Source organism: Phalacrocorax aristotelis, chromosome 12 (assembly GCF_949628215.1).
Source record: "Phalacrocorax aristotelis chromosome 12, bGulAri2.1, whole genome shotgun sequence".
In the NCBI taxonomy this organism is placed as follows: Eukaryota; Metazoa; Chordata; class Aves; order Suliformes; family Phalacrocoracidae; genus Phalacrocorax; species Phalacrocorax aristotelis.
The window spans coordinates 22,498,499-22,516,801 of NC_134287.1; the positions used below are offsets into that span (position 1 = coordinate 22,498,499).

At 47.6% G+C, this 18,303-nt stretch overlaps 1 protein-coding gene across 2 annotated transcripts in view; it reads right to left on the reverse strand.

The window, feature by feature from the left end:
• TCERG1L (transcription elongation regulator 1 like) overlaps window positions 1-18,303 on the reverse strand; it is a 153,958-nt gene that overhangs the window by 11,974 nt on the left and 123,681 nt on the right. For both annotated transcript variants that reach the window (XM_075107863.1, XM_075107862.1), the window contains 4 exons: window positions 16,931-17,025; window positions 14,938-15,026; window positions 10,947-11,101; window positions 4,735-4,804 (listed from right to left, as the gene is read on the reverse strand). In XM_075107863.1, coding sequence (XP_074963964.1) covers window positions 4,735-4,804; window positions 10,947-11,101; window positions 14,938-15,026; window positions 16,931-17,025 — 409 coding nt within the window. The remainder of the gene's footprint in view (window positions 1-4,734; window positions 4,805-10,946; window positions 11,102-14,937; window positions 15,027-16,930; window positions 17,026-18,303) is intronic.

Here is an 18,303-nt window from a genome sequence, read left to right on the forward strand (position 1 = left end):
TTTCTTGTTTCCAAGCAAATGAATTAGATCAGTGTGTAATGTGAGCTCTAGCATATTATCTTCCTTCTACAACTAATTACATTACACTTACATTTATCCTAAAATGATGCCATATTACTAGTGATTTGAGAGGTATCAGGTCGGTGTTCTTCACAGAATGACAGTGACTTTTCTATCATAATAGCGAATTTTATTCTGTGACATGATCCATGAAAGACCCAATCCAATTTCTAGCACACACAAAGAGCTTTTTCAAGCTGAAACCGAGAGAACTACAGCACACTACTCCACCAGCCAAGCACCAGGAGAGCCCCTCTTTCCTCCAGTCCTCCTTACGCAACTGAAAATGATGCTGCAAATCACGCAGATTTTTTTCTCCTGCCAAAAATGACAACAAAGAATACAATTTTCTTTAGCAAATAACACAATAATCTGCACAACATGCTCCTACTCCGATGGACGCATAGGGGCAGCCTACCAGCACGCCCTTGGAAGCCTGCAAATCTCAAAATGGGTAGGGCAGTGGGAGGCTTTTGTCCAACTGTGGTGCCCACTGAAAGGAGGAGAGGCACTGGGCACAGACTGGAACGCAGGGAAACCCATCCGAGCATAAGAAAAAGCCTTTTTACTGCGAGGGAGGTCGGACGCTGGGGCAGGCTGCCCGGGGAGGCGGCGGGGCTCCGTCCCTGGAGATGCTCAAACCCTCCCGGCCGCGTCCCTGAGCGACCGGCTGCGGGGCCCTGCCGGGAGCGGGCTGGGACAGAGACCTCCGAGCCCTTCTGCCATTCTGTGAAGAAAACCCCAAACCCCTATGTTTCTCTGAAGATTGTTCTTCCTTTGTGGAGAGTACAATCAGAGCATCGCCCGAGTAAGAATCTGACTTCAGTATTTTTCAGCAGTTCCCTCATACCCCAGCGAAATGTAAATAAGTGCAACAGCAGCTTGTGGAGCCCAGAGCTCCTAAACCTGCAGATGCAGACTGTGACCCAAAGCCCTGGACAGAGGTTGTGCAAACGTCCACGAGAGAAAGAAGGGAGTCCTGCTGCCCTGTGCAGCTGGCCTTGGGTCAGTCCTCTGCTAGCTCTGCCAGCAAAGCAAGCCGCAGGAGAAGAGAAATAGCAGCTCCGGTGTTACCAACGTGCACGGGTGACCCAGTGTGAACCTCTGGGTGCTGACCCACTAGTTGAATTGTAAAGAATTGTGCTGGAATTTTGAGGCAATTAGATCTTATCACTAGCACAGAGCTTTCTGAACAGCAGGTGATTTACTGTATGTCAAAGGAACAATATGATTTACTAAGTAACTTTACTTATATTAAATAAAATAGAATAGGGAACAGAGCATATTTAAAAACAAACCCTGCAAGCATGCAACACTTCCTCTTTTAGCTATACTTAATATTTTTTTTCTTGGTTGGTATTGCAAAAATAAGTGGATAACGGCTGTGTGGGGTAAAAATGGGGTTCGAGCTCCCATTCTGCTGCAATGCCAGGTGCAGGGCTGTGAGTGCCCAGCTACAACCTGCCCATCGCTTGCAGAGCTCTGAGCACCGCCTGGTGCAGGAACCGCAGGGGACAGACGCTCAGAGCATCACGGGGCGGCGGGACGATAGTGCTCCCCGCCTCCCGGCAGCAGTCTCTGTTAAATGTAGGAAAACATTCCCTGTCTTCGGATGCAATTATTAATGTGGATAAGGCAGCAATTTAAATAGTTTTTTTCTGTCCATCCAGCACCAAAATGAAAATTTGTTTAGTTTCTGCAAAGACAAATCAGTTTTGACCTCTGGATTCGGTCTGGAGCGAGCAGCACTTTGTCCATTCCCAAGTAAAACAAGGCAGAGGAAACAAAGTCTGATCTGGACCTTGCCATGTGCCACTTGGAAGGTGAAAAGCTGGTGGTGCGTATCCTTTTATCAGAAACCTGGAGCTTAACCAGCACTTCAGCAGACCCTGCAACTTGAGAAGCGCCCTGTTGCTCTCTATGGCATGGAGTGACTCGGCTGCTTTTCTTACGAGGAATTACAGGCCACAGTTCTTAAATCAGTTCTGCTTTTGGCGAACTCAGCCACACGCAGATGTGGGCAACCGAGGCCCACAGCACTTGGAGACCACAACATCAGCTCCAAACAGTGACGGCAGCAGTGATTTTAACTGCTGTGCAAACCCCCATTGCCAGGGCTCGGCTGCGGGGTGGGAGCCAGCTGGGACAGCCGCACAATCTCCAGTCACAGTAACGGAAATCTCAGCGTAGCAAGGAGTTTATACACGGTTTTCATCCCGAGGATGACTAATTCTAGGTTGACATTAAAATCCTACAATATTTTACTTTATTATGTCATGAACTGTTAGCTAACGTCTAATATTAATCCAGTTAAACAAGCACTTGCGCTATGTTTCTTTAGTAAAAGGTCCACCCATGAACCTCTGCGTTCTGCCGTTGTTTCAGGGCACAAAGCAAAACGTCAGGAAACGGTCACGTGCAATAAAAGAGAATTTAAAATTCAAAACGGCTGTAGAAATCATGTCGCGGCTCGGGGACGCATGTTCTGCTGACAGAAAAATAAACACTTCACAGCTTTTTGGTGACAGGTCAAACTCCTGGGGAATTGGGATCATCGCAGTGAAGTCTGAGATAATGCTGTGTTGTCAAGGCAAATCTTGCTCGTTTCTTACGTGAGTGTTGCCCTCGACTTTCATAGGACTAATTGCCAAAATACAGCAATTACAAATTAGTTCCTACTAAGCTAAAGATTTATTTTTAAAGATAGAACTTACGATAGGGTTCTCGGAGCTTTAAATATCCTCTCAATGAATATCTTGCCACAAATCTCAAGTATGATAAAAGTTGTGTTATTTGTTATACCACACATAGATATAGCGTAATACAAAGACAAATGATGACGTAAACAGCAGGCGATACACGCTTACGATCACGTGCCATTTCGCTTTCGTGGCACGGAGTCACAGCTGGGAGTAGCTCGTGTTGCCTTTCCCCCACCCAGAGGATGCCCTCCCCTCCCCTCCCAGGTGAGATGCCTTTGCAGCACCGGCGGACCCGCAGCAGACACTGCCAGCGGTCGGAGGTGCTTGACACCATGCTGCGGGTTTCTGACGTGACTGCACTCGGAGCTAGATGGCTGCATGATTTATGCTCATATATAAATATCTATCCGTGTACCTACAAACATGTACCACAGGAAAGATGCTACAATGCATTAAGGCAGGGGAGTCACACAGCAACTCTGCGACGGGCTGAGATTGCCCAGTTTGAACTGTATTTACCTATTTATTTTGGGGAAAAAAAATGTATATGAAAACGTATTTCTGCGAATAAATAAAAATAGGACAAGATAAATTCTGCAAATATATAAAAAGATGGTCCATATTTGGGTGTCACAGTTTTGACAAAGTCCTTCTGAGTGTAAAGAAAATACGAGTCCAAACCACCCAAAGGTAGCCCTCCAAGCGAACATGCCCTGGAAACCCAAGGAAGATGAGACGATATTCCTTGTTCGCAAGTAGGCGGTGAAAGGGGCACTGCCTGACCTCCCGACACACGGCGCAGGGAGCCCAAGGCTACTTCGATACAGTAATCTTTGAATAAGTGCGTTTTTCTGGAGTTCTAGGATTCTAGTTGTGTACGTTCATGGAAAGATGTTTTCACATTTTTCTCAGTCAATCACTGCAAGGAATCACCTTAGTAGCCCGTTATTGCCAGACCCGCTGAGGTCAACAAAAGCATTCTTAAATACTTTTATACTAAATACAAACTTTTATCCTGTTAAAAAATGCTAAGTACTAAATAACACATATTTAGCATATTTTAAGTATAAACATAGTCTTTTATACCACACATTAAACGCTTAAATAGTCTGAGTATTGAACTCAGAGCACCTGATTCTTCCTTCATAATAATACAAATCCACAAAAAGTCTTAACAAGGTCAAAAGAACCACCCAATGTAGTAGGATAAAAAATGGCAAAATGAGAGATAATAGAATTATCTTCAATATATTCACTTGGAAAATACAGAAATTTGTTGTGCTTACTTGTCACAATGCCCTCAAAAATATAACAAGCTGTCTGTGCAGATCTATTTTACGGATTTAGTTTTTTTAATGGTCCAAACCAGTATTTTAATCGTAGCCAGCCCGCACGAACAGCTAATGCTATATGAAATTACTGGCCAAAGGTTAATTGGAATGAAATGTCTTTAAGGTACTTCTTAAACCAGAAATGTTTACTTCATTTTCTTGCTCTTTTGGCAAAGGGTGAGGGAGCAGCTTATTTGGCACGTGGCTTTTTGCCTGTTACTTCACGAGAATTTGAAACATGCATGGTAATAAAGGTCAGATAAAAGCACAGGAACAGAAACACCTCCGGATATTTCTGAGCCGGTAGCCTGGAAACCCCGACACCAGTGCACAAACAATCTGCTTCCCATCAGCGAGGATAACGCTTTTATCCAGTGTCTCTGGAACAGCTACTTCTCCAGACAGCCTTTTTTTAACCATTTCAAAGTACGTAAGAGTTACTTAGCCCAAAATGGATGCTCTTCATGGGGAGCAGGTATTTCAGAGAATCGTGGACTTTGAGGAAGACTAGGCATGACTCTCATCATTTACTGGTCTATTTATCCATGCAGAAGAAGATAACTGTATCTCTCTTTGCCCTTATTCGTACCAGACGTTAGCTCCCCAACACCACATATAGGTAAGTAAACTTTAGAACTTACTTATTTCTCTTAGTTTTGATGCTAAGATCATCATTTTCATCCCCTGGACAAGAACTAACACATTTATCTGCTAAAAAGAAATAAATAGTTATTAGATTTGAACTAGATAAACAGGAACACAAATTCCTCAGATTAACCTTTCATTTCTTGTCTTTGGTCACTGCTCAGGTATTTACTATTTCTTCACTCTCCGCAGTGCGTTTTAAAAATGACACATATTTCGTCAGATCCTCGGAAACACCTTCATCCAAACGAAAGAGTGAGTTAGCAATAAAACAGACCATTTTCATTATGAAAAACTGCTCATTGTTCCAGTTGTGAACAAAATCGTTCGTTGTTCAGCTGCAACCTGATTTTGTTTAAATCTTGTTATTGTCTCACCTGACAGTCCCTCCTCCCTTCCCTTAAAAATACAACTACAAAGGTATTTCTGCAGAATTATTCCAGCCCTGGCAGCCTGAAGGATTCAACAGTGTTAACTCGCACCAGAACTCCCCTCCTCAGCCCGTTCGCCGCCTTACGCAAGCAAGCGTAACGCTGCTCTTGCAGAACCTCGGCCGCCAGGAGACACCAACAGCCCCCGCGCTCGCGGTGTTGCGGAGTAACTCCAAAGCAACGCTGCACTCCTGGTTTGGCCCGGACGCTCGCCCTTGAAGGGCCCTGGGGTTGCATTGTCGGGCGTAACAAACGTGAAGCATATGGAAGTTTGTTTCCGGAATCTAAATTTTTTTTCTTTTTTCTTTTTCTTTTTTTTTTTTCATGTATACAAACTGCAGCTCTCATCCACATTCAGACGGACAGACCACCACAAGCCATGTCCACCCAACGCCTGGTTTGTGTTGGGGACTCTCCAGTAGTTCACCACGAATTAGTTGAGAAAGATAATAATTGAACTGGGAATGTCAGAAACACCAAACCTCACCATTTTTGCATTAGACTGGTAATGCGGACATGCCTTGCTATTTAGGAAACTACGAAAAAATAAATTAAATATAAAATTCAACTTAGGTTATGGAGATAAGAGGTTTGAATAACTTGACATGGTGAGGTCTAATCTCACTGAAATCGGATGAAACTCCAAGACATCTGCTAGGAAATGACTGAACACAAACAGAGATCAGTGGGTGTTTTGAAATTTATAAACTAATCTCAAGTGCCTGTTACTCACCCAGATCCAATCTTCCTATCACTGAAGCTAACAGAAATTTGGCCATTTATTTTAAGTTTCAATTTAAGAATGTTGTCCTTGGCTCATTTTGTTTCCCTACTTGAGGGAAATCACACGTTTATTAGTGTGCTTTCAGTAAATGCTACCTTTTATTTACTTTAAGTGCATGAGCACAGCAGACACTAAATCACTGCAAAAGGAATGATAAAAAACAAACAGTAGCTGTAATGTCGTGGCGTGGGAAGACCAGGAGCAGGGACCACATGAGGAGGAAATACACAGCAGGTGCACATGGATGCTTTACTAACTACAACTTAAAATGATAATAAGGAGAAATGAACGGCGTTCCGAAATAGGGTTTTTTCTCAACATTCCTGACAATATACGAGCAATACGAAGACATAAACTAATTTAATAATGCTTTAAATACACATAAACTCACTGGAACTATTACCCCTTCTTGCTAAATTCTTCTTTGGGATACTCAATTAAAAATACAAAGTAATTGGAAAAACAACCTGTAAACTCAGAAGGTGGAATGTAATTCAACAGAGATATTTTAAAGCTATTAATCAGGAGCTGAACAACCTGCGGAGGCAGCGGTGGGCTTAACTTCAATGAATTCTGAAGGTAATAATATGAAATGGCCAAGTACTTGGTGGTGTTTTCAGAGAGAAGAGGAGTTAAAGGTGTCTCGAGGTTCAGCGCTGGCGGGGCAAGCACCGTCCTGTCCCTACCAAACCTCACCACTATTAAAGAAAAGAGAAGAAAGGGCCGTGCGCGCGGGGCACCTCCTGCGTGTGTCACCCGCCCCGAGCCGGCCAAAGGGGGCACGCTGTGGCACGCTCACGCGTGCCGAATCCTGACGGGGTGTGCTTTCCTAAAGCAAGCGCGCGGCGAGGAGTCTGGCCCAGGCAGAGCGCCTTTCCCGAGGGAGCCAAGGGAAAACTCAACGGTGATGACAAACGGCGACGCGAAGCTCGCCAGCTACTTGAAGCCGAACTCAAAATTTGAAGTTACCTTATGACAAGACCTTTCACAGATCTCTGAAAAGGATATATAATTTTTCAATTTTGTTGTGAAAAATACATGCACTGGGCATTTCTAAAACTGAATGTTAGTTACCATAAGTGTAGAGTAGCTCGTAGAGTTCACTCCCTACAACTGCCTGAGAGGGGCTGTAGCGAGGCCGGGGTTGGTCTCTTCTCCCAAGCTACAAGCGATAGGACAAGAGGAAATGGCCTCAAGCTGTGTCAGGAGAGGTTTAGGTGGGAGATTAGGAACAATGCCTTCCCTGCCAGAGCGGTCAGGCCCTGGCACAGGCTGCCCAGAGAGGTGGGGGAGTCGCCGTCCCTGGGGGGGTTCAAACACCGTGCAGACGTGGCACTTGGGGACATGGTTTAGGAGACATGGTTGTGTTGGGTTGATGGTTGGACTTGATGGATCCAAGAGGTCTTTTCCAACCTTAATGACTCCATGGTTCTATAGCTTTCAGGTAAAGAAATGTGACACCCTACAGCCTGATTTCATTGATTACTTCCATCCGTGGGCTCCTGCACACCTCGGGTTCTCCCTGAGAGCAGCGACAGCCTCCCCGCGGGCGGGACATCACATCCTTCTCGCCCTGCCTGCATGAGTGACTGCTACGGGTACGCTGTCTTGGGCAAATGGGACAAGATTAGAGTCAGCATCAGCACTTAAAACTTCAGTGCAATGGAAAACTCAGTAGAACATGACAAATGGTGCCTACACTCGCACTCAGGACCCTCCTGAATCACATCGCACCGCCAGACCTCTGGTAAGATTATACACTGACTTTGAAAGGGAAGAAAGGCAGCTGAGCACAAAATCTAATAACTGATTTAAAGCTTTGAGGAAGAATATTACTTGATAGTAATCTTTTCATGAAGTCATGAAGCGGAGCACTGCCCCAACCTGATGGTCTATCAAGCTTAGCGCTGATTAATTAGATCATTCAGCTAATCTCAGCCACGTCACGAATTCCGGTTCATTTTCCGGGTCAAAGAGGAAACACCAGCATTTGCCAGGTGAGTTAAAGCGCTGCCAATCCCTTGGCCACACGCAAAGATCCGATTTGCAATTTTGTAAAGAGACCTGGCACCCATGTATCGCACGTAAACCTGGGAGCTCCCCTATGCTATTTCTAGGGACGGTGCTTCGTATTTTTGTCTGAATGCTGAAGGATCCAAAGTATTTGTGGGAGCAGAGGAAACTAAATCATAACGGGTTTTGCCTAGGGATCACAGCAGCTCTCAATCAACGTGCCATTTTCTGTCATCAGAATGTCAGTTTTCTTTTAATTAGCTGAAAAAATAACGCCCTCAGCCTAAACATCCAGAGAAAACGTTTGAGCAGGTGGAGGAATAGGAATAGATAAAAATGTTCTTTTCCACTGCAGTAAGACAAACGTTTTAAGGAGTCTTTGAGGGAGAATAGGGGTATCGTGGTCAGTCTGTGACCGTACTGAGGCAGGAGCAACGGCAGTCGGGGACAAGAGGAGAGCGCTGCCGCCAGCAGATGCGGCTCGGCCGGGCGGCTCCGACTTGGGAACGTGGCAGACCAAGGGCCGCAAGCCCTGGAAGGGGCCGTGCATCTGGCGGGCAGCGGGTCCCCCCACGCCGCTGAGGCCCGTTGGAGGGGCTGGGGCGGCCTGGCCGGAGGCCGCGCGGGAGCGGAGCCCCCGCAGCCGCTCGCGGGAGGAGCTGCGCCTCCCCCCGCTTCCGCAGGATGGCCTGATGGGAGCCCATTAGTAAAGAGCCATGACATCTTCATAAATCTCCCTGAGAACTAATACACTTTGTGGAGGCGGAGTAATTGATAAATGAGTAATTTTTCATTTATGCCTGAATTATAAATGCACTTGATCTTTCAGCAGAGCGATGCGCAGCTAACCTATGGCACCCCATGAATAACTACGCTTGCCAACTCTTTTTTGTGCCTTTGATTTAAAAATTCTAATTAAAACTCGGCAGCAGCCACTAAGCTAAATAAATCTGGCAACCATTGTTGCAAACGCGCAGCTCCTTTATGTTATTTATTTACTCGAGATTAGAAGCTAAGAGAAATGGTAACAAATAATTCCTTTCACCTCAGCAGCTAATATATACTAATTATAACCTGGCTGTCTCAAATACCGAGCAATAAGTCCCAGTTATACCACAGAAGATGAAAGCTATTAGCAACAATGAAAACCATGGTCATAAAGAAACTTGTGCGTGAATCAAATCTTGGTGGTACATATAGATAATAAATAAAAAGGATGGAACACAGCAAAAAAAAAATAAAAGATCTCTGAAGTGGCACACATCAACAGTGACTTTAGACTCTTCTCATTAATTAATTATAGACCATGAACAATGACCCTCGGTTTTGTCTTTGGCCACCATTCCCCTGTCAGTAATTAATCGATCTTTCAATATATCCTGTAATAAAAACCATATGCAATATTTTTCTCCTGACAATGAACTTCAGCAGATACACTTTGGAATTATTAGACATACAGCTAAAGTTATTCAAGCCATACACAAAAAATGACATATATACAACATCTGACGATTGAAATTTATATTGAAAAATTATGACATTAGATGTTGATAAGGGTTACACTAACAGAAAACCACTCTCTGTAGCTTTCCTTCAGTAAACTTCTGCTAATAGCGATAACACAAATCCTGCTCATCACCCACTTTTATCCACCTGCAGACAGTCTCAAGCCCACAAGCGGACGCTCACAGCCCCTTTTGCGGTGGTTAATGGGGAGCCCTGCCTGCGGATCAAAGCGCGCATTCCAGCCCCCCACGGCCTGAGCGTAAAAGGCCGGTCACTTCACGAGACTGGCAGTGCTACCTTATTTTCAGTTACAAAATACTACACTTCAAAAGAATGACAAAACCCTCATTTTTTTTTCCCCCCTCTATTTTTCTAGACCTCACCGCTATAGAACGGGCACCAGCCGAGGGAGGCTCTCCAGTGCAACTGCAGAATGAAAGCAGAATATTCAAGAACTACGAGCAAATAATCAAAGACAAGCAGCATTTCAAGTGACTGCCATGCACCTCGACGCCCTCCCAGTAACGGCGGGCCTTACTGGCCCAGCTCGCACGTGAAAGCCAATGTGAAGCATCAGGAAATAAAAGGAGCAGCGCAGCTCCCAGTAACGGAGCAAAGGGAGTCAACATCAACTGGTGAAACCAAATCTCGGGAGAGAAGTGTGGTGGAACAAACCGTGGAGCCACGGCTGCACCGGCAAGCACCGGCTGGCATGCTGGGCTGCGCCTGGACTGGGCACCGGCAAAACCGGGACTGATCAACCACGGCGCGGGCAGCAGAGCAAGAAGATGGCGTGGAGAGGAGCATGGGATGGGAAAGCCAGGCGGGGAGGGCCAGGCAGCAAACGCCTTGGACCGCCGGCAAGCCGAGGGGTGCCTGTTCAACCCTACTTTGAACCACTTGACTTGTATTACTGCGGATCAGCAGTTCTTCCTTAGCCATGACTGTCCCCTTCGGGAATCCACAGCGGTTAGGAGGTGATTCGCGGAGTCACGTTTCCATGACCCACGTTTCCACCGAACCTTTCGGCACTCATTAGAGATTTACTGCTGGGATTTTTGCTGCCCTGTACAACTTGGTTGGATAATCGTTAGCTACGGAGTGTCTGCTTTTGTGTAGCAGCCGAATAATGCGTCGGTAATGCATTCCTAATGTACATCTTGGAAATAAGCGTAATAAAACATAAAGACGGCATCTTCCAAGATGTATTTTATACATCAAAGATTCATCCAATAAGAAGCCACCTGTTTCTTCTTTGCCAATAAAGAGAACGCTCTATCCCCCAACTCAGCATTTCAGCAAAGATAAGGATTTTGCAGTAAACATCTCTTTTAACACAATACTTTATATGAAATTGCAAAAGGAAAACCCTTCTAATTACGGTTATCGAACTTTCACTGAACGTATTTAGCGACCAAGTTCCATTCGACATTTGAGTTTAAATAGAGGCAAATAATCACAGGGCTTTAGTTACTTGCTGCAGCTTCCAGCTTGCGCTTGTGAGGAGGATCCTCGATGATCCGGTTTATGTCGCCGCGGTGCTTCAGGTCCACCGGCTTCTCCCAGACTGACAGCTGCATTGTAGGGTTGAAGAAGAAGACCCGGTCATCTCCAGTCCAGACTACACACCTATTCCAAGCGATAAACTATGCTTAGATAATGTCAAATACACCCACAAACAAGAAATTAACCCGCAGCTGGCTTATCGCATCTCCGTTTGCAGTGCCCGGCTGAGACTCCTCCCCGACTGACAGCCTGCCCCGGGCCCCGCCAGCCCATGCCCGTCACCTCGGGTAGGGAAACTCTCTCCACATCAATAAAATGTCATAGAAACGGTCTAAACACCCCAAAACTGCAGTAGGTGAAATATTCCACCACAGAAGGGAAGAAGCACCAGGCGAGGAGGAACACCGCGGTGCTCACAGCAAGAGAAGCCGTGGGAAAATACGTTTCACGTTCTAAAGCCGTGGCTGAGAGCAGCAGGCGGCAGAAGCCTCGGCAGCGGGGCCTCGATGCCACGGGACCTCTACCCGGCTGCCCCCGCGGGAGGAGGCGTAACCACGGCAGCCCCGCCAGCTCCCACCCTGCCCTGCGATGGACGCGTACAACCACCGCCGAAGTCTTCCACAAAGGTTCAGGTTGATTTTTGTGGGCTCTGTTTCAGATTTGAAAAAACGTGACCAAGCTGTACAAACCACAGCTTCTTGACTGGGTCAGTTAAAATATGCATGAGAGCAGTTCGACTTTTTGTCCTGACATTCATTTAATATCAGCTAAAATAATATGAAAATAAGCATCGCGCCATCCTTAATAAATATTCACAAACCTCAAGTTGTACTTTACTAAATTTATATGTAAATAAACAAACACAACATCAATCTCAAGCCCGCATTTTATGAACTGTAATGAAAACTAACCTCACATACACACGCTGACTTACAGACGCACACACACACTAATAAAGGGAAAAAGTTGGTCTCTGAAGCATAAATACCTGGAAGGAACAAATCTTATCATTAAAAGCTCTGCTGCTTAATGTTATTAAAAGCAAGGAACAAAACTGGTTTAAAAAAAAGCCTGGTCTGGGTAAAAGACTGCAAATATGGAAAATGCTCCATCACCGCAGAGTACCGTAGTAAGACAGTCCAACATACTCTGCGTACCACTGCTAAGACAGCACCATTGATCTTGCCCAAACATGTAATGAAGAACACACGACCTCTGCCAGAACGCGCGGCGGGAGCTGCGGGAGCTGCGGGAGCTGCGGGAGCCGTTCAGCCTAAGCGTGTTACAGAGCTACCGAGCCCAAACATCGCACCGATTATGTTCAGCAGAGTTAAACGTGCTCCCGACGAACAGGAGCACAAAATTGGTTGTACAAAGCCGGCTGTTGACTTCAGTCACACTTACAGCCCGTGGAAGTTCTGGCGTCCTGAATTCAGTCACACGGACATGACAGGTATTTTAATAATTTTCTGTTTATTTTAATGCGTGAATGTTCTGGATCGCAAAGCAGCCTCACAAGAGGGATGCTCTAATCCTCTGTTAGGCAACGATTAGGTAGAGCTATGACTTCTCTGCTCTGTACCTTGGAGCTACGGAACCTCTGCCCTCCCAGAAACCCTGACACACCAGCCCTGAGCCGCTTCTGCCGAACACACCCGAGAACCAAGCCGAACCAAGGCTCCCACAAATCCCACAGCTGTCCCAGAGGAAGGGAGAAAAAATCCTGGCATTTAGGCAAAGAGGACAGCCTTAGCCGATTAATATAAACGGGTTATTGTTACCCTCCCATTAAATATCTGAATTACGGCCAGGACGCGGGCCCAAGCCTGCCCAGGTGTGAATACCTGCTTTGAAGCGCCCCTTGCTGTGATTTCTTCCTTTGGCAAGTAGGCACGCTGCAGAATTTGAACCGCTTGGGGAATTACCTGCAAATGACACCAGACTTGAAACCAGTGTCTTGTTTGCGATCTGCAACGTTACCGCATGGACACGGGACTGTCAAAGCCATTACGGGACAGAGACTGTAACCAGTGGGTCTGGAGAAGTGTTTTCCCTGTGCTGGCACGCTGCCGCGCTCGCTGCTGCTCTGGCCACGCACGCGGAGGTTGATGGGGCTCGTTAATCACCCAGCACCACCAGGCCCCATGTGCCATCACCCCGGGTTAGAAACGCTGGGGTCCCTCGCGACACCGCTTCACTTTTCCAGGACTAATAGGATTTGACATTTAATTTAAAATTAATGTCCCTTTCCCTATGTAACATGTCACCTGTTCCTCTTTGGTATAATAACAGTTTCAATTATCCACAGGGGACCCATGGTATTCTGTTTCAGTCACGGAGCATAAACTGGAAACGCAGATATTGTTATGTTCATGCTTCCCTTTAGAAAATTGTAATTTAAGTATGAGTAAGGGCACGAGATGATGATATTAGTAATTTATTTCATTTCATAATGAAAGGTAAGGTTTGGTAACGTTCCTGAAAGTTTTCCTGCCATTAAAATTATGGTCTAGCTACTTCTAACAGGTGCTTGGCGATGTCACATCAACCACGGGTCCTGCAGGGGCAGGGAGCCAACCTACGGGCGGGGAGTGCTTGAAGGAAAGTCAAGACTTGTTGAATTTGTGTCGCACACCTAGTCTCAACCGATCAGAAATATTTGTAAATCGTGACTGAAGCACCCTACAGGCATGTTCTGTCAGGAGCCATGGGGCAGGCGAGACACTGTCACCTCAGAACACGGGACAACCATCGGCGTGAGGACTGTGCCCCATCCCTCCGCTCCCAACGACCGGACTTGGTTGACTTCTTGCACCCGGAGTACTCACCAGGTCACTAAACAGTGCTCTGGGAACCCAGGAGTGTGAGGTTTCTTCTTAGAGGTTAAAACACCACCAGTTTAGAACTTCTCTTGCTGGAGAAGAGGGGTGCTGTGAGTCCCCCCTGCGGGCACCACTGAGCTCCGCGACGTATCTTGTGCACTACAAGAGCTGTGGCTCTTCTCTGTAAGAATGGATGAAACCACAACCTACCTACGACCCTGCTGGCCTCAAACGGTTCCTCTGCACTACACCATAAAGCAGCAACTGTCAAGAGGAGAAACGACTGATGTACACCACATACTTATGACGTTAAGATTAAGTGGGACATCGGCCTGTGCTTACTGGTTTGCAAAATGGCACAGTGTAGTAACAAATAGTAACAAATACTGGCTGATACCCACACGGAGTGCCTTAGCCAAAGATCCCACAGATGTCAGCCACTGAGTATAACCTGATTATTTCATCCAGCATAAGAATGCATACGGGTAAAGGAGGTAAAAAGTCCTTCCAGTCAGCCGTTCAGGACAGAAGGTGAAGAAAGGTTTTATCTTTTTAAAAATGATAGGAGAGCTTTAGTTACCCAACGTGCAGTTACCTGAATGGGAACGTGGTTGGGAAACCCGGGCCATGAGACACAACCTATGCTCACAGACACAACCTGAAACCCACACTGATCTTGCCAGACAGTAAGAGTCATCCATGGCCAATGACATAGCTGGGAGAGGAAGAGGATCTGGCCTTAAAAAGGAAAACACTTCTCACGGATCTCACATTTGCCCTTTGATCCGTCCGAGCACCGCCCAAGCTGGACCCTCGACACATGAGATGCGGTACGGCAGAGCCCAAGGAGCGCGGCCGGGCTCGCAGCCAAAGCAGAGCGAGAAGCTGCGGTTTCCTTCTGCCAGAGCCGGCCCCTGGCTGAGCCGCGGCCCCGCAGCACTCTGCCCTTGCCTCGCACGTCCTCCTTAAGCGCGTGATTAACGAGGAAAAGCTCCAGCGGAAGCTGGAACAGGAACCCAGCATTGCTACTTAACAGCCGGGGTAGGTATCTTCCCCACGTAGCAGACCACTAACGCGTCTGGCGCAGGCAACGGCACTGATGAACGACTTCTAGCAGGTCTGATTGCATTTGCTTACCATGGTGATCCTGGCACTGGGGTGGATGCCACGGGCTTGTTGCCGTTTGATGTGCTGTCATCCTCATTTACTAGTTTAAAAGAGGGATCCTTGAATGAAAGACAGAGATTAGTCAACAAACAAAGCCGATGCAGAAGACTGTCACTGTTACACAAATCACTCCCTTTAACTTGAAGCAGATCACCCTTATTGCCATTATCCCACGAGCAGCTTTATGAACAACCAGCTACCGTGAGAACAGCCCAGATGAACAAGAAATAAAAATATCGCCCCACTTACAGCAATACAAATGAAAAACCAGCAGATACGCTTTTGTGCCGGCCAAGAGCCCCCTTGGGACAGCAGGTACAACCCTGTGTATTGCAATAACGAGGAGTAACGAAGCACGGGGAGCGACGCCCGCCCTAACGAGGGCAGGGTCAGGCAGGAGGGTGCCCTCGCCGCCAGCACTGGCTGCTCCCTTCCCAGTGGTTTTCCTGGGACCTTCCCAAAGACAGCACAACACAACACTGGCAAGAGTGGCTCTCCCCGGCTTCAGCCAGCACTAACCCCCCGAGATGGAGGAGACCCAGCCGCACCCCTGTCCCCATCGAACCCCCCTGCGACAGGGCTGGGCTGCTCTGCGTAAGGCTGCCCGTAGGGATGGAGCAACAGACAACGCGGCAGGGTTGTATGGTACGGCTGACAAGTCCAGGCAGCATTTTACCACCTGAAGAACGGCTATTTACTGTAGTAGCTTATGGAAATGAACTGCAAGGGGGAGGTGTGGGAGGAAGGCAGTGATCTAGCTCAGTGCCGTATCGGAACTCGAGAAGCATGTACTTAATTAAAAAAATAATAAAGCATACGTCCAGAGGTCTTCATCTTGAAAGTATTTTGCAACTTAACGCACTAAGGAATGTGCCCAAGTACCAGCCCAGCTGCGAATGTAGGGAACACCTGCAGCGCCCGGTAGGCGGGGAAGGATTGCGTGCACCGAGCCCGAAGACGGCAGCGTGATAGGACTGTGACAAATGAAAATAAACCAAGAGGAGCTCAGTCCACACGTCCTCCTCCTGCAGAGCAGAGCTCCTGCTGCAAAAAGCACGTGTGCAGGGAGCAGAAATACGGGCGAACAGACCACGCCTGCGCCAAGGTGGCTTCGAGCATCTTCTGCACTGCTGCTTTCCCAGCCTGAGATGCTCTTCCACACCCCCACCCTCGGATAAAGGTTCCCCTCTTTTAGCTTTAGCCAGTTGCATGAAGTCTGCATGAGTGTGCAGACAGCAAATATTTCCATTTATTTCATAGAAGCTGGGAGCATGATTGAGGTTGTTTAACACAATAATCTAGGCTTTTTATGAAAAGCTAATGAAGTTATACATATATAGTATCACCATGTGTAAGCTGCACATAATATTTGCTCTCTGTTTACATTCACCTGTCAGTTTTGTTTAAAGACCTTGCAATTACGTGTAAAGGAGGGCAACACCAGCGCACAGCGCAGCTAAATCAAATCAATAACACCAAAAGGCGGAGGCCATGAAAACATTCTTCCTTGCACGTGGGGCCGCCGCTGCGATAAGCAGCACGGCGCCCAGCGAGGGGATGCTGCTCTGAGCCCGGCCGACCCAGCCCGCAGGGCCCTGCCACCGCAGCGAGCCCGAGAAAGCCACAGACACGCTGCTTCTGCACTTCAGCTTCTCAGTGCACACACTGTGTCCCGGGCTGTGTCACCCCTCCACGTTTGCCCCCACCCCCGACACGCTTCTCCTCCGGCACGGGGAGAAAACCAGCCGCGAGCATCCCTCCTCTGACACCCTGACACTACAGGGCCAGAGCTCCTAGAAAGCACCAAGATAAATTAAACAGATTGCTCTGCATAACCAACGGGAGGAAACAATCCCCGATGGCAGCACAGCCCCAGCCACAGGACAGTCCTTTATACTGACTCTGATTTGCGCAGCTCAATAGTTTAAAGAGGTTTTTTAAAAGCAGAAACTCCATCGCTAACCTTATCACCATCGCTCTCCACAGGGGTGCTCTTCCTCTCCGTATGTAAAATCAAGGTCGGTGGGCAGGTGGATCTACTGGATTCTTTGCCATTATCTGTGAGGGGAAAGGATTTCTTTTTAATGTGCAATAAATACATTCCCAACAAGCCAAAACCAGCGAAGAAAAACCAAACCACTCCCTGTGGCTCCGAGTCTCCTCGCCTCCTCCTCCTCGCTCAGTCCTTGGTTTACAGGCATGCGTGCGTGCCGAGGACCGTATCACCTTGCTAAGTATCATGTAGTATTTTAATGGGACACATTCATGTACTTTAGAGTGAGGCTTTTATTGCAGTGAGCTTTTTGTCCTGCTTTGCCCAGACGTTTTCCAGCAGCAGCCTCCCCACGAGGGGCCGGCGGTACCCCCTCTCCTCCCAGCCAGGAGGTACCGGTGTGCTCTGGGTTAACCTCCGGAGGAACCGCCGATGAGCGGCTGCCTTTCCACTGGAAGTGGTTGTAAGAACACGTTCCTCTCCTTTACAAACAGCTGTCTCTATCCTGAAATGCTACTTACAAAAAAGTGATCCTCCTGGCTACAAAATGTGTGTGTCTCAGTAACAGGGGGGCCATAATGGGCAGTAAGGAAAGGCAAAAAGGCAGCAGGTACGAGACACAGACCTAACACCCAGAAAAGAAGTCATTTTCACAGTAAGAAGTACTAAGACAGATATTATTTTATTATTTCTTTTGTCTCCTTGTCCTTCCATTATTCTTAAAACACATGTCTGGGGGATTGAGCAAAGCTGCTCTTTAGTCACCTGGCCCACCCCGCCGGCGGCAGGGAGGACGAGGAACACGAGGTCCGTATATTCTTTGTAAGTTAAGCAGTCCCAGGGACAGCGTGCGCAGCCCCCTCCCACGCGTCCCTCCCAACGCCAGCCGTCGCCTTCGCTCAGGCGGAGCAGAGCGGTGACAGCGGCGGCTGCGGTGGGGAGCACGAACGGGGGGCGACACGCAGCCCCCCGGCTATGTGACCCCGTGCCTTCCTCCTACAATAAAGTCAACAAACCCTGGCCGCCGCACTGGATTTCTTCCTGAAAATTCTACCTGGATTTCCACCCGAGAGCCTGCAAAATTTTAGGCAGAGCTAAACAAAAACCAATGATGTTTCAAGTCATTTATGACACAAATTCCACGAGCAGTATATAATCATAACCAAGCACTCCCGTGCAAATGCGCCCGACGAGTTCCAGCACAGCGGTTCAGTTGCCAAAGGGGGCTCAAACCGCCTGGGAACGACGACGATCCATCCCTGCCAGCGCGGCTGCGCGCACGGTCGGCACCCACGGCCCTCTGCCCTGGCTTCGCAGGGAGACACCCACCCTGCACCCCGCCA